At 34.7% G+C, this 16323-nt stretch overlaps 1 protein-coding gene across 16 annotated transcripts in view; it reads right to left on the minus strand.

Annotated features, from left to right (window-relative positions):
- The window catches only part of LOC116750720 (ankyrin repeat and KH domain-containing protein 1), a 124092-nt gene that overhangs the window by 81851 nt on the left and 25918 nt on the right, over positions 1–16323 (minus strand). For all 16 annotated transcript variants that reach the window (XR_004349073.1, XR_004349072.1, XR_004349075.1 and 13 more), the window contains exons 3-7: positions 14488–14644; positions 13620–13767; positions 12737–12884; positions 10905–11138; positions 8907–9001 (exon numbers count right to left, since the gene is read on the minus strand). Coding sequence is in view for 13 of the 16 variants with exons in the window: in XM_032625730.1 (XP_032481621.1) it covers positions 8907–9001; positions 10905–11138; positions 12737–12884; positions 13620–13767; positions 14488–14644 (782 nt within the window). In the remaining 3 variants the exon portion in view is untranslated. The remainder of the gene's footprint in view (positions 1–8906; positions 9002–10904; positions 11139–12736; positions 12885–13619; positions 13768–14487; positions 14645–16323) is intronic.

Consider the following 16323-nt stretch of genomic DNA (forward strand, 5'->3'; position numbering starts at 1 on the left):
ATCTTTCCAGACCGGGGCACGAACCCGTGTCCCCTGCATCGGCAGGCAGACTCTCAACCACTGCGCCACCAGGGAAGCCCCATGACTCTTTTTGAATTATGGTTTTCTCAGGGTATATGCCCAGTAGTAGGATTGCTGGGTCATATGATAGTTCTATTTTTAGTTTTTTAAGGAACCTCCATACTGTTCTCCATAGTGGCTGTATCAATTTACATTCCCACCAACAGTGCAAGAGGGTTCCCTTTTCTCCACACCCGCTCCAGCATTTATTGTTTGCAGATTTTTTATGACCAGTCACACCATTCTGACTGGTGTGAGGTGATATCTCATTGTAGTTTTGATTTGCATTTCTCTAATGATTAGTGATGTTGAGCATCCTTTCATGTGTTTGTTGGCTATCTGTATATCTTCTTTGGAGAAATGTCTATCTAGGCCTTCTGCCCATTTTTAGATTGGTTGTTTGTTTTTTTGATATTGAGCTGCATGAGCTGCTTGTAAATTTTGGAGATTAATCCTTTGTCAGTTGCTTTACTTGCAAATATTTTCTCCCATTTTGAGGGTTGTCTTTTGGTCTTGTTTATGGTTTCCTTTGCTATGCAAAAGCTTTTAAGTTTCATTAGGTCCCATTTGTTTATTTTTATTTCCATTTCTCTAGGAGGTGGGTCTAAAAGGATCTTGCTGTGATTTATGTCATAGAGTGTTCTGCCTATGTTTTCCTCTAAGAGTTTTATAGTGTCTGGCCTTACATTTAGGTCTTTAATCCATTTTGGGTTTATTTTTGTGTATGGTGTTAGGAAGTGTTCTAATTTCATTCTTTTACATGTAGCTGTCCAGTATTCCCAGCACCACTTACTGAAGAGGCTGTCTTTTCTCCACTGTATATTCTTGCCTCCTTTATCAAAGGTAGGGTGACCATATGTGTGTGGGCTTATCTCTGGGCTTTCTATCCTGTTTCATTGATCTCTATTTCTGTTTTTGTGCCAGTACCATGCTGTCTGGATTACTGTAGCTTTGTAGTATAGTCTGAAGCAAGGGAGCCTGATTCCTCCAGCTCCGTTTTTCTTTCTCAGGATTGCTTTGGCTATTTGGGGTCTTTTGTGTTTCCATACAAATTGTGAAATTTTTTGTTCTAGTTCTGTGAAAGATGCCATTGGTAGTTTGACAGGGATTGCACTGAATCTATAGATTGCTTTGGGTAGTACAGTCATTTTTACAATGTTGATTCTTCCAATCCAAGAACACGGTATATCTCTCCATCTGTTTGTATCATCTTTAATTTCTTTCATCAGTGTCTCATAGTTTTCTGCATACAGGTATTTTGTCTCCTTAGGTAGGTTTATTCCTAGGTATTTCATTCTTTTTGTTGCAATGGCAAATGGGAGTGTTTCCTTAATTTCTCTTTCAGATTTTTCATCATTAGTGTGTAGGAATACAAGAGATTTTTGTGCATTCATTTTGTATCCTGCTACTTTACCAAATTCATTGATTAGCTCTAGTAGTTTTCCGATAGAGTCTTTAGGATTCTCTATGTATAGTATCATGTCATCTGCAAACAGTGACAGCTTTACTTCTTTTCCGATTTGGATTCAACTATGTTGACTAATAGTGGGGAGAGTGGGCAACCTTGTCTTGTTCCTGATCTTAGTGAAAATGGTTTCAGTTTTTCACCATTGAGAATGGTGTTGGCTGTGGGTTTGTCATATATGGCCTTTATTATGTTGAGGTAAGTTCCCTCTATGCCTACTTTCTGTAGGGTTTTTATCATAAATGGGTGTTGAATTTTATCAAAAGTTTTTTCTGCATCTATTCAGATGATCATATGGTTTTTATCCTTCAATTTGTTAATATGGTGTGTCACACTGATTGATTTGCACATATTGAAGAATCCTTGCATTCCTGGGATAAACCTCACTTGATCATGGTGTATGATCCTTTTAACGTGCTGTTGGATTCTGTTTGCTAGTATTTTGTTGAGGATTTTTGCATCTATGTTCATCAGCGATATTGGCATATAGTTTTCTTCCTTTGTGACATCTTTGTCTGGTTTTGGTATCAGGGTGATGGTGGTCTTGTAGAATGAGTTTGGGAGTGTTCCTCCCTCTGCTATATTTTGGAAGAGTTTGAGAAGGATAGGTGTTAGCTCTTCTCAAAATGTTTGATAGAATTTGCCTGTGAAGCCATCTGGTCCTGGGCTTTTGTTTGCTGGAAGATTTTTTATCACAATCTCAATTTCAGTGCTTGTGATTGGTCTGTTTATATTTTCTATCTCTTCCTGGTTCAGTCTCAGTAGGCTGTACTTTTCTAAGAATGTGTCCATTTCTTCCAGGTTGTCCATTTTATTGGCATATAGTTCCTTGTAGTAAGCTCTCATGATCCATTGTATTTCTTCAGTGTCAGTTGTTACTTCTCCTTTTTCATTTCTAATTCTGTTGATTTGAGTCTTCTCCCTTTTTTTCTTGATGAGTCTGGCTAATGGTTTATCAATTTTGTTTATCTTCTCAAAGAACCAGGTTTTAGTTTTATTGATCTTTGCTATTGTTTCCTTCATTTCTGATCTGATCTTTATGATTTCTTTCCTTCTGCTAACTTTGGGGTTTTTTTGTTCTTCTTTCTCTAACTGCTTTAGGTGTAAGTTTAGGTTGTTTATTTGAGATGCTTCTTGAGGTAGGATTGCATTGCTATAAACTTCCCTCTTAGAACTGCTTTTGCTGCATCCTATAGGTTTTGGGTTGTCATGTTTTCATTGTCATTTGTCTCTAGGTATCTTTTTGATTTCCTCTTTGATTTCTTCAGTGATCTCTTATTTATTTAGTAGTGTATTGTTTAGCCTCCATTCACTCTAACTTTTTCTCTTTGGGCATCTTCCAAACCATGGCCCAAGGAAATATATCCTAAACAAAGTGTGAACATTTTTACGACCAAAGAGTAAGGACCTAGGAGTAAAAATGATGCTGAATTAAGCCTCAATAGGATCAGGGTGATTCACTGGTAATTTAACTGCCTGCTAGAACAGAATTTAACAGTCTTAAAAGGAATACAGGATAATCCAGGGCCTTGAAAAGGGATGGATCATCCACAGCATATGGATTACAAAAAAAATTACTAGACATATCAAGGGGCAAGAAAAAGTAACTGATCATCAAGATATAAAATAATAAAAGTTGACCCAGAAGTGAATCAAATATAGTAGTTAGAAGAAAAGAACTTCAAAATAACTACTAGATATATCAAAAATAAATACAGGGAAAAAATTGAGAAAATGGATGAGGGGAAAAAAAAAAAAAGGCATGTACCAAAATAACAAAGCTCCAAAATGTGGGGGAAAAGTGAAGCAACTAGAAGAAGAAATAGACAAATCCACAAGCATAGTTGGGAGATTTCAACACCCCCTCTCAACAACTGTTAGAACAGCTAAGACAGAAATTCAGAAAGGATGTAGAAGAACTCCACCATCTGTCAACAGGTCTTAATAAAACACTCCACTGACCAAAAGCAGAATATTCATTCTTTTCAAATGCCCATGGAATATATATGCACATCCTGACTATAAAATAAACCTCAAGAATTTTTTTTATGGTGTTTACTTTCTTTTTTTTCTATTGGAGTGTAACTGCTTTACAATGCTGTGTTAGTTTCTGCTGTACAATGAAGTGAATCAGCTATATGTATACATATATCCCCTTCCTCTTAGACCTCCCTACCACCCCCACCACCCATCCCACCCATCTAGGTCATCACAGAGCACCGAGCTGAGCTTCCTGTGCTCTATAGCATGTTCCCACTAGCTATCTATTTTACTCATGGTAATCAAACCTCAAGAATTAAAGAACTCAAATCATACAGAGTGTGTTCTCTGATCAGAATGTAATCAAAGTAGAAATCATTAACAGACAACAGGAAAATTTTCAAACATTCAAACGTTTAAAACTAAACAACACATTGAAAGAGAATAACATATACTCCAATAAAAATTAATTTAAAAAATGCGGGGACTTCCCTGGTGGCGCGGTGGTTGGGAATCCGCCTGCCAGTGCAGGGGACACAGGTTTGAGCCCTGGTCCAGGAGGATCCCACATGCCACAGAGCAACTAAGCCCATGAACCACAACTACTTAGCCTGCGCTCTACAGCCCACGAGCCACAACTACTGAGGCCTGAACGCCTAGAGCCCTGCTCTGCAACAAGAGAAGCCACTGCAATGAGAAGCCCTAGCACCGCAACAAAGAGTAGCCCCGACTCACCCTGCAACTAGAGATAGCCCGTACACAGCAACAAAGACCCAACATAGCCAAAAAGAAATAAATGAATAAATAAATTTAAAAAAAAAAGAAAGAGAATAACCATCCAATCAACCCACAGAATCATAAAAAATAATGCATGGCCATTGTATTAAGCCACTATGTTTTGAGTGATTTGTTATGCAGTAATATACAACTGGAAGTAACACAGGCAAAAAAGTGCTTTACTTAATCACATCTCAAAAAACATTTGTACTTCCAGGTAATTTTCTTGTCATTAAACCTGTCTTAAAAACTCAGATTGCTCTGATTTCTTTGAATTTGATGTATGCTTCACAGATATACATATATCTATGATATCTAAGTGCTTACAGATGTAGAAGAAAAATGGTTCCTGGACTGATCTATGACCAAATACGTTGGATACATTTTTGGAATCCAGCACTGTTTTATCAACAAAAGAATATATTTGCTAAGTAATATCCTTTGAAACATGTTTATTTGGAAAATTTGTGCTATCAACAGAAAATTTACATTAAATAGATTTTGCAACTGTTAGTAAAAAATTATTGGCATATGTAAAATATTTCATGTTTAGTGTCAAAATTTTTTCTATGATTTTTCTAACAAATATTCTTATTTTTAAAATTTGGTTTAAATAAGAGTCAGGGTAACGTTAGTGGCAAAAACACTCAGCTGAAAAAAGAAGACCTAGACTTAGAAAGGGCTACCACATACTGTTGCACAACCTACACAATTGATTGTGGTGTGCCCAGGACTCCAACATCTGCTATCTAACTCTGCATGTTTTGGGACAAGATTACCCAATTTCTTTGTTTCTCAGTTCTTTCAGTTATGAAATAAAGAGACTGACTTAAGGTTCTAACCTAAAGATTTTATGTTGACAGCATTAAAGGTAATATTTCTCTTTGATACAAAATGCTTGCATGATAAATCTAATTCTAGGTTATCCTGGAAAGAAGCAAATAAATGCATTCTAGGTTATCCATAGATTATATTAGTCAATTTACTTTATAAGGTTTTAATATGAAGCTACAAAGCCTTTAGAAAGATGTCTGTTACCTCCAAAATTAGAGTTTTATCAGTAATAACACTAAAGCCAAATACATTACTTTAGGGTTACATGTTACTGTCCTTTTCCAAAAACATACCCAATCATAACTGTGTTAAATCTAGAATCAGGTTAAGAAATCATACAAACCAGAAACCAATTAAAGAAACAAAAAAAAGAACAAACTAAACCAAAACTAGCAGAAGGAAGGAAATAATAAAGATTAGTGCAGAGATAAAATAAAGACTAAAAAACAAGAGAGAAAAATCAATGAAACCAATAACTCCTTCTTTAAAAAGATCAACAAAATCAACAAAGCTAGAAGAACTAAGAAAAAGAAGACTCAAATTACTAAAATCAGAAATGAAAGAGGGGATATTACTACTGATAGTATAGAACTAGAAAGGATTATAAAAGAGAACTATGAACAACTGTATACCAACAAATTGAATAACCTTGATGAAATGGACAAATTCCTAGAAACACAAAACCTACCAAGGCTACATCACAAACAAGTAAAAAATGTAAACAGACATATATCTAGTAAGGAGAGTGAATCAATAATAAAAAGTCTCCCAACAAAGAAAACCCCTGGACCTGATAGCTTCACTGGTGAATTCTACTAAACACTTAAGGAAGAATTAGCTCCAATCCTTCTCAAATTCTTCCCCCCAAAATTAAAGAGGAGGTAAGACTTAAACTCATATTAAAAGGATTATACACCATGACCAAGTGGGATTTACTCCTGGAGTTCAAGGATGGATCAACATACGAAAACTGATTGATGTAATATACCACATTAACAGAATAAGGGGAAAAAAACACATGATTGGGACTTCCCTGGTGGTCCAGTGGTTAAGAATCTGCCTCCCAATGCAGAGGATGTGGGTTTGATCCCTGGTCAGGGACCTAAGACCCCACATGCTGCAAGGCAACTAAGCCCATGTACCGCAACTACTAAGCCCGCACAACTAGACAGAAGACCGCACACCACAGCGAAGAGCCCACTTGCTGCAACTAAGACCCAATGCAGCCAAATTAATTAATTAATTTTTAAAAATTGTATAAGTTCCATTTAAAAAAAACTACTGAGCCCGTGTGCCACAGCTACTGAAGCCCGTGCGCCTAGAGCCCATGCTCTGCAACAAGAGAAGCCTCCACAATGAGAAGCCCACACACCACAATGAAGAGTAGCCCCCACTCACCGCAACTAGAGAAAGCCTGTGCACAGCAACGAGGCCCAACACAGGCAACCCCCCGCAAAAAAAAGATGTCAGTACTACCCAAAGCAATCTACAGATTCAATGTAATCTCTATCAAAGCCCAATGGAGTTTTTTGCAGAAATAGAAAGGACCATCTTAAAATTCATATGCAATTTAAAGAAACCCTGAATAGCCAAAACAATCTTGAAAAAGAAAAATAAAGCTGGAGGACTCACACTTCCTGATGTCAAAACTTATACAAAGCTACAATAATCACAACTTTGTCATCCTGGCTTAAAGACAAACATACAGACCAATGGAATAGAATAGAGCCCAAAAATAAACCTGGGTCAAATGATTGGTGAGATAATTTTTGGCAAGTGTCAAGACGATTCAAATGGGAAAAGTCAGTCTTTTCCACACTGATGCTGGCAAAACTGGATATCCACATGCAAAAGAATGAAATTTAACCCTTAACTAACATCATATACAAAAATTAACTCAAAATGGATCAAAGACCTAAATATAAGAGCTAAAACTATAAAACTTTGAGAAGAAAACACAGGACTAATGCTTCATGATATTGGATTTGGCAATGATTTCTTGGATATGACATCAAAGGCGCAGGCAACAACAACAAAAATAGATAAACTGAACTTAAATTAAAAACTTTTGAAAAAGAAAAACAAAAAAAACAAACAACTTTGTGCACAAAAGGGCACACTATCAACAGAGTAAAAGGGCAACCCACAGAATGGGAGAAAATATTTATCATGTATCTGATAAGGGATTAATATCCAGAATATATAAAGAACTCCTAAAACTCATCAACAAAAAATAGGCTAATTAAAAAATGGGCAAATGACTTGAATAGACATTTCTCCAGAATATATACAAATGGCCAATAAGCACATGAAAAGATGCTCAATATCACTAATCATTAGGGAAATGCAAATAAAACCTACAGTGAGGAAAATGAAAATCAAAGCTATAAACATCAGGATGATTACTATCAGAAAAAAAAAAAAAAAAAAAAAAGAAAGAGACTTCCCTGGTGGCACAGTGGATAAGAATCCGCCTTAAAATGCAGGGGACATGGGTTCGAGCTCTGGTCCGGGAAGATCCCACACGCCGCGGAGCAACTAAGCCCATGCACTACAACTACTGAGCCTGCTTTCTAGAGCCCATGAGCCACAACTACTGCGCTCTAGAGCCCACGAGCCACAACTACTGAGTCCATGTGCCATAACTACTGAAGCCCATGCGCCTAGAGCCCGTGCTCTGCAACAAGAGAAGCCACCACAATGAGAAGCCTGTGCACTGCAATGAAAAGTAGCCCCTGCTCGCCGCAACTAGAGATAGCCCACGCGCAGCAATGAAGACCCATCGCAGCCAAAAAAATAAAAATTAAGTTAAAAAAAACCCCAAAACACCCAGAAAATAACAAGTGTTGGTGAGGATGTGGAGAAAATGGAACCCTCGTACACTACTGGTGGGAACATAAAATGGTACACCTGCTGTGGAAAACAGTATGGTGGTGGTTCCTCAAAACATTAAAAACAGAATTACCATATGATCAAGGCATCTCGCTTTTGGGTATATATCCAAAAGAACTGAAAACAGGACTCAAACAGATATTTATACACCCGTGTTCACAGCAGCATTATTCACAATAGCTAAAGCATGGAGGCGATGCATGTGTCCATCAGTGGATAAATGGATAAGCAAAATGTGGTACATACAATAAAATATTATGTAGCCTTAAAAAACAAAGGAAATTCTGACATATGCTACAACACGGATGAACCTGAGGACATCATGCTAACTGAAATAAGTCAGTCACAAAAAGACAAATATTGTATGATTCCACTTATATGAGGCACTTAATGTAGTCAAAATGATAGAGACAGAAAGTGGAATGGTGATCACAAGGAATAGGAAGAAGTGGGGAATGGAAAGTTGCCGTTTAATGGAAACAGAGTTTCAGTTTTATAAAGATGAAAAGAGTTCCGAAAATGGATGGTAGCGATGGTTGCACAGCATTATGCATATACTTAATAACTCTCAAAAATGGTTAACATGGTAAATTTTATGATATGTGTATTTTACCATAATGAAAGAATTGGGAAGAAAATAAAAGTACATCAGTGTGTTGAAAATGACATAGCCAAGCCTGCCTTTTGTATGATTTCTTACATTAACAGATTTACTATCAAAAGATAAACAAAACATCGTAAACTCCCCCTTCCCTCTCTGATAATGTACAAAATTTTCAAGATCTTTACCATCTCATAATAATGATTTTTCCAAAAGAATACAAATAATTCTCAAAGGCTGAAACACATATGACCCTTTCTTCCCACAAAATCTCATGTGAGTGCAATTTAAAATTACCATGCAAGCCTCCATTAAGGCAGTGTGCATCTCATCTGTTTTGTGCTCTTGATCTGCACCAGCATCAAGCAGAAAGCGAACCATATCCAAATGGCCTTTAAAAAAAAGAACACAAATTTTAAAACTATATTTCTCAAGAACTATCAATTTAATATATAAGTATTAAAATAGGGAATCTTTTTCTTTCAGGTGTCTATACAAAAATTTACAAGAGAACTTATTTTGCGTTCAATAAAGAAATCAATGACAATTTTACAAAGCCAATCCAAAATAATAAGCAGGCTCTCGTCAAGGTCTTATCTAGGTTTTAAAGACTGAATTAGTTCAAAGCACATTAATTCAAGTAAAGCAATAAAGTAATAATACTTATTCTTTGATTTACTCTGTATAAAATATAAATCAAAACACTGAAATCAAATAGAATGCCAGGTAAAGTATGTTTGGATCATATTTTTCAGAAAAAAAGCTTTAAAATAATAACCATAAACTCACTGTGGCAATGAGCAGTCAGAGAAAACTCCATTCAAAATAATTTCAACCCTCCTGATATATTTAGTATATAAAAAGCCTTATAATAGTCAATAAGAAAAAGACAAACACTCCAGTAGAAAAATGGATGAAGGACATGAAATGGTAATTCAAAAAAAGAAATGAAAATGAATATTAAACTGATGAAAAAAATATTAAACCTTCCTATTAAAAAATTGCAAATTAAAATAAGACACCATTTTTTACTATCAAAATGGCAAATATTAAAAAGAATAATACCCAGTGTTGGTGAGGGTGTAGGGTGGGGTAAAGGGCACTCTCAAACACTGCTGGTGGGAGTGTAAATTGGTTCAACCTTTCTAGAAGGCAATTTGGCAATATGTATCAAAAGCCTTAAAAATGTCCATACCCTTTGACCCAGCAATTCCACTTCCAGGAATTTATCCTAAGGAAATAATCAGAGATTAGGCAAAGATGTCTGCACAAGGATGTTATCACAGTGTTTTTAATAATAGTGAAAAACTGGGAACAATGCAAGTGTCCAACAATAGGCAATTATGGTGCATCCATTTGATGTATTTGGCAGAGATTGCTAGTTTCCTACCCAATATACATTCTCTCATTTTTCCTTAATAACAGAACTCCCGATTTCATCTCAGTGGCAACAGGCCTGACTAAAAGACTACATTTTCCAGCCTCCCTTGCTACTATGTGTAGCCAATGAGATGTAAAAGGGACTTATAAGGCAGAACTTCTAGGAAGATTCCTTAAAGGTAGCTTACTAAGTTGGAAGGCATTCCTCATTTTGCCCTTACCCTCTTCATCCTTCCTAGAATATGGATTGCTGGAGCCCTAGCTACCATCTTTGATTATAGTTCCACATCTGAGGATTCAATCAACTTTGGATTGTTTAGTACTATAGTACACACTTACTGAAAAAAGTCTGTATGTAAGTGAACCTGTGCAGTTCAAAACCATGTTGTAAGAGTCAAGTGTATATATATTTGTTTATAAATGTACTTAAAAAACAAACTAGAAGTAAATATACTAAAATATTGTTTACATGCTTTTTAAATCTTTAGATGGTAGCATTACATGTCACTGTAAAACTTCTTTACACTATTCTGTGTTTTTCAGGTTTTCTATATCAAGTGTGATTATTATTGAGTGTGTATTATTTTTAAAATAAAGGTTGGAAAAATCATATAAAACAAAAGTTATTAAAGAATGGAAACCCTCTAAGTCTGTGCTAAGAGTTTTGGTTGACCTTATAGCTAGTTGAATAAATTTGAATTAAAATAATAAAAAAACATATACTATGAAACTATACTTCAGGAAATACATGCTAAAATGGACTTTCTATATAATCTCTTAGAAGCTAGATAATTTTATAGCACAGGGAAAGTATAAGAAATATAAAATTAACTCAAATACTCAATATTCAAATATTTAAATATTCAAAGTTGCTATGAAAAAAACCCTATAAACATATATATATTTATAGAGTACCTTTGTAGCATGCAAGTGTAAGAGCACTTTCTTTGAATTCGTTAGAATGAGTGTTGATGCCTGCCCCATGATCTAGAAGAACTCTTGCAACTTCCACATGACCTGCACTGGCTGCTTCCATTAAGGGGGTATGTCCATTTTCATTGTGATCTTCTATATTTGCGCCTTCATTAAGTAGCACTTTCACAATGTCAACAAATCCTCCAGCACAGGCATAAGTTAGTGCAGTGTTTCCTAAAAAAGAAAAAGAAATTAAAAATTATGATAAAACTGATATAACTATGATTATACTACTGCTCTAGTTCTATCTCTTCAATTACCTTACATAAACCACTAGAACTATTATCTCATTTTTTTGTTGTATTGGTTAGAAGCATCATCTTAATTTTTTCACTAATTAAAAGGCTTATTATAAACAAACCAATTTACCTTTCTCCATATTTCCTTAGCTTGTAAAATAAGATTAAGTGCCATCTTGAAAAATCATTTCCAACATATTTTCATATAATATATTTTAATGTACCACTCAAAGTTATTGCTTTTTCTTTCAACACAGTACAACTTAGAAACACTTAACATTTTCTTTCTATGTACATTCATTTCTTAATTTTCTTTTACCTCTCCTTTATCTTTACACATTTATTCATTTAGTCTACATTTATGAGACCCAGGGAGACAGATATAAATCCCTCTCAGCATAATTCCTTCAAAATAAAATTTATTTAAAAGGTCATTATTCCCTGATTTGCCACTTATTCCTTTCCTGATTTTGTTTTGAGGACTCTTATTTATTAAAGGGAGTAGGGAGATGATTTAACCATCCAACAGTGTGAGATTAAAGAAGACTGTTTTAAAGGTTCAGCAAGAAAACTATCATTTCAAACCCAATTTGTTCAGAATTCAACTGTTTAACAGTCTCAGACATGGAGGATATTAATATTACTATGACCTAGACAAGGTGGTCAGCAAAGTAACCTATAATCCTTTCTAAGAAGTCATGGTCGTTTAAAAAATAAATTAGGCTACATTTAATATATACTTAATGGTATGGAAGACTGATATACTTTCATTATTGAAACTGTATTTTAAGCCATGTGCTTGCCTCACTAAATCCAAGGAATCTCATTACTAAATGTACAGCTATAACTCAAGACATATGACCGAGGCTTATAAAGAACCTTACTAGAGTAGCTTTCATGCTGCAGCAGAATATCTTATTAGTAAATGCATTCTGTACACTTGACAGAAAAAACTCTATAGGGTTTTGACTCTCAGGTTAATCTATATAAGGGAGTTGTATTTAAATGAGATAAAGAATTGTGAAAGATACAGTTCATAAATTTGCCTCTTTGTACATTATATATATTGTGGCAAAAAAGAAATTGCCCCCAGCAAAAAAACTGTCAACCTTTTTTTTTTTTTGCGGTACGCGGGCCTCTCACCGCCGCGGCCGCTCCCGTTGCGGAGCACAGGCTCCGGACGCGCAGGCCCAGCGGCCATGGCCCACGGGCCCAGCCGCTCCTAGGCATATGGGATCCTCCCGGACCAGGGCATGAACCCGTGTCCCCTGCATCGGCAGGCGGACTCTCAACCACTACGCCACCAGGGAAGCCCAAAACTCTCAATCTTGACCAAACAGAATGTAAGAGTGTTTCAAAGACTTTTAAAGATATCAAATTAATCTATATTTTACTCACAGATTCTAAACAAGGGCTATGATTTTTCTGTATGTTTACAACCAGTTTTCCCTAGGAATCAAATTTTTATCTCTCAGGTTATAGTTATTTATATCAATTTGTTTTCCTAAAATTAACACATCATTTTCTACATACCTGTTGCAGACTGGGAGTTGACATCTGCATCATGAAGAAGTAATAATTTCACAATATCTAAATAACCTCCACTGGATGCTGCCATTAGGGGGGTTATATCTCCTTTATTCCCTCTGTCTTCAACATTAGCATGCATAGCAAGCAATACCTTTAAAACACATATGCACACAGAGAGAAACTGTCAATTCTTACTATTAACATTACTTCTAAAGAATATATTGAATCTGGGAAGATATTCTTTTAGAGTGGAGGCAAGGAAAAATAAAAAATAATCACCTTTTGGGAAAATATGCCAATGATGTTCACTGCTCAAAACACCTGGTTAGATGTTATATTTTACAATATCATTACATAGTAATCTTTAAGTAAAGTAGGTAATCACATTAACCATCCAATTATACAATTTAACTGCTCCTGTCAAAGAATTAGTGTTATGCTCAGGATTATTTAGCAAGAGAACAGCAAAACTATACTCACAAGACACAAACTAACTGGTAAACACATGGCTATTTCCCAAAATTGCTCTAACAGGAAAAAAAAAAAAAACTAAAAGAATTGGGATAATCTAGATGAAATGAAAATAAATCAATATCTTTCATTATACTTGTATATTATTTCTAAAGGCAAGTTTAAAATATTATTATTATTTCTATGTTTTCCTTATTCATTAGGACTATTTTTGAGTAAGTGGCAGAAAAAAACAGACCATGCCAAGTTGCATGTACAGACAACAAAAATTAATTATGCATCAGTTTCTATTTTACCTACTGCCAAAAAGGAAAGACCTTGGCTTCTAATGATAATTTCTTTTATTAATGATAAAAATAAACAAAACATCAAAACTCTTCCACAATTTTGATCACTAAAGATTATTTCTGCTTACTTGTGCTAATTCATAATACCCGGCTGAACAAGCCAAACACAGCAGGCTTTCTCCTTCTTCTGTATGTTCATTTACACTTCTGCCTTCATCTAGCAATTTACGAACAGCATTCACATCCCCATCTGAACAAGCCTCCGCCAGACTGCGACTGAAAACAAAACCAACAAAGAAAGACTCAAGGTCCTATGACAACGAGTTACATTAAATATATACGGTTAGTCATATATAGAAAAATCTGATATGGTAAGAAGAAAATTATTTGAATATTTGTTTGCAATACTAATTTTTCATGTATGTGAACCAAGCCAGAAAGGCAATAAATAAATATGAAAACAGCTGTCATTTTTATCTTTCAAAATGTCCTAACATACTCTCATATTAAATTTTAAATAAACGTTATACAGCATTAGATGCACAATTTTTTAAACTAATGTAATGATTCCCAAAGACATTTGGGATATAATCCTATGTCTTAAAATTTTATTTGATAACAGTGAGGTGACTAGATGAAATAGAAGGTAAAAATCTAAGTAAAATTTTTACTGCAGAATGACTAACAAAATCAGTGAATCTCAAACTTTAATGTGCATACAAATAGCCAATGTTTCTTGTTCAAAGGTAGATTCTGATTCAATAGATCCAAGATGGGGTCTGAAATTCTGAATTTCTATGATGCTGACGCTGCTAGCCCATGGACCATATTTGAGTAACACGGACCTAGATTATTGCATAAACAACCCATTTCATTTATTATTACTTAGGCAGTCAGTTTAGAGTTTCCTACTATAACCTTTAGAATAAGTAACTTCCTCAGAAATGAAAACCAGATATTGAATTGAATACCCAGCAGAAGTCATTAAACACATACGTGTCTACTTGTCCTGCATTGTGGCTGTTTTCTGCTCTCATCCGTGTCAGTGCAGCAGCAGCTTCATCCAGTGCACAACTTACTGAAGATGTCAGTCTTCGGAGTACCTCAGGATCTGCAAAGGCTTTACCATCAGCAGTTGACAATTTGCCAATTCCTTCAGTGTGCATCCATCAGTTCAGGGAAAGAAAAAGCATAAATGTGTAAACTGTAATTACATTTCTAAACACTATTCTCTAAGGCAAAATGGCATAATCTCCATATGCAAAGCTGATAATTTCAATTTTGTCACTAATGTCAAAAGGCCATTGCATAACACCTATGTTTTAGTCTTTTCATCTTTACAGTGCACATAATACTAATTTATCCTCTACCTAACTCCAAATTTAACTTAACATGATGCTTACTGTAATGAATGAATGAGATTTCTATCAAAGTACAATCACAGCATAAGATCTCTAGTATAGGATCCTATCTATTTTCAGTACTAATGAAGGGGCTATTCTGTAATATTAAAACAAACAATCCAACAGTTTCTTCCTTTGATTGAACAGCCACCTAGAACCATTTTCTGGGGCAAGAGTGTAAATTAAAATAAATTAATTCTCATATTTAGTATTTATTATGTGCTTATGATGTGCCAGACATTAGGGGGACAGAAAGGAATAAGACATAGTTCCTGTCCTTACAGAACTCACAATATGGTAAGTCTAAGTTGCCAATAAATCTTTTTGTCTAGATTCAGTGAGGAATCAGTGACTACTGCAACAAAATTTTGTTGATAATATCACCACCTGTTACTGCTGAAAATGAGAAACAGTCAATAAAATTTTATAGAACAAAAAAAGGGAAACTTGCCCAATAAGATAAAAAATATATTGTGATGCTATTCAATTACAACAGTATGATAGTATGATACTTGCAAAGAAAAAAGATAATTTTATCAAGGATATGTAATAGCAGCAAACAAAAAAAGAACTTAGATCATCTGTGAATTCAATATATGATAAAGGTGACATTTCAAATCAGTGGATATAGGAGGACTTATTTCATAAATATTGTTCAGAAACTGGTTATTTGAAAATTAGGTAAGATCTCAAATTCACACCATTTACAAAAATAAATACCAGGTAGGCTTAAATGAAATCTGAAAAGTACTATTATACTATGTAGTATTTTTCTATTGCTGATGTAGAGGAGGTTTTTCTAAGCATGAGACCAAATCACAAAAGCTATAAAGTAAAAAATTAGTAAATGTGATATTAAACATTTTTAATTCCAATAAAAATTTCTATATAATTAAAGACACCATAAATAAAGTTAAGGCAAAATAAAAACTGGAAAAATTAACACCCAATGAATTTATATCATTTATAAAGAGCTACCGCACAACTTATTGATAATATTGAATGAACACAAACTATGAAATTGACCAAAAGAAGACTGAGGAAAGCTGTTGATAGGAATGTATACTGGCATAAACTTGAGGGACCACTTTGATAAAAGCAATCAAAATTTTGAATGCAAAAATATCCTCTGACCCAGCAATATCACTTTCTAGGAATCTGTCCTATGAAGATACTTGCACAAGCAAGAAAAGTTATAGATATACATGGATATGAACTACAGCATTATTTGTGATACCAAAAAAATTGGAAATAACGTAAAAATCCTTCAATAAGCCATTGGTAAAATAAACTGTGGTGCATCCAAGCAACAGAATATTATCTTACCCTTAAAGAAGGAGAAAGATCAACATATCCTGTTATGGAAGGATGGCCACAATAAATTAAGTGAAAAAAAGAAAATTATAATTTGTATAATATGATATAATTT

The sequence above is a fragment of the Phocoena sinus genome, chromosome 3, assembly GCF_008692025.1.
Source record: "Phocoena sinus isolate mPhoSin1 chromosome 3, mPhoSin1.pri, whole genome shotgun sequence".
Classification (NCBI taxonomy): domain Eukaryota; kingdom Metazoa; phylum Chordata; class Mammalia; order Artiodactyla; family Phocoenidae; genus Phocoena; species Phocoena sinus.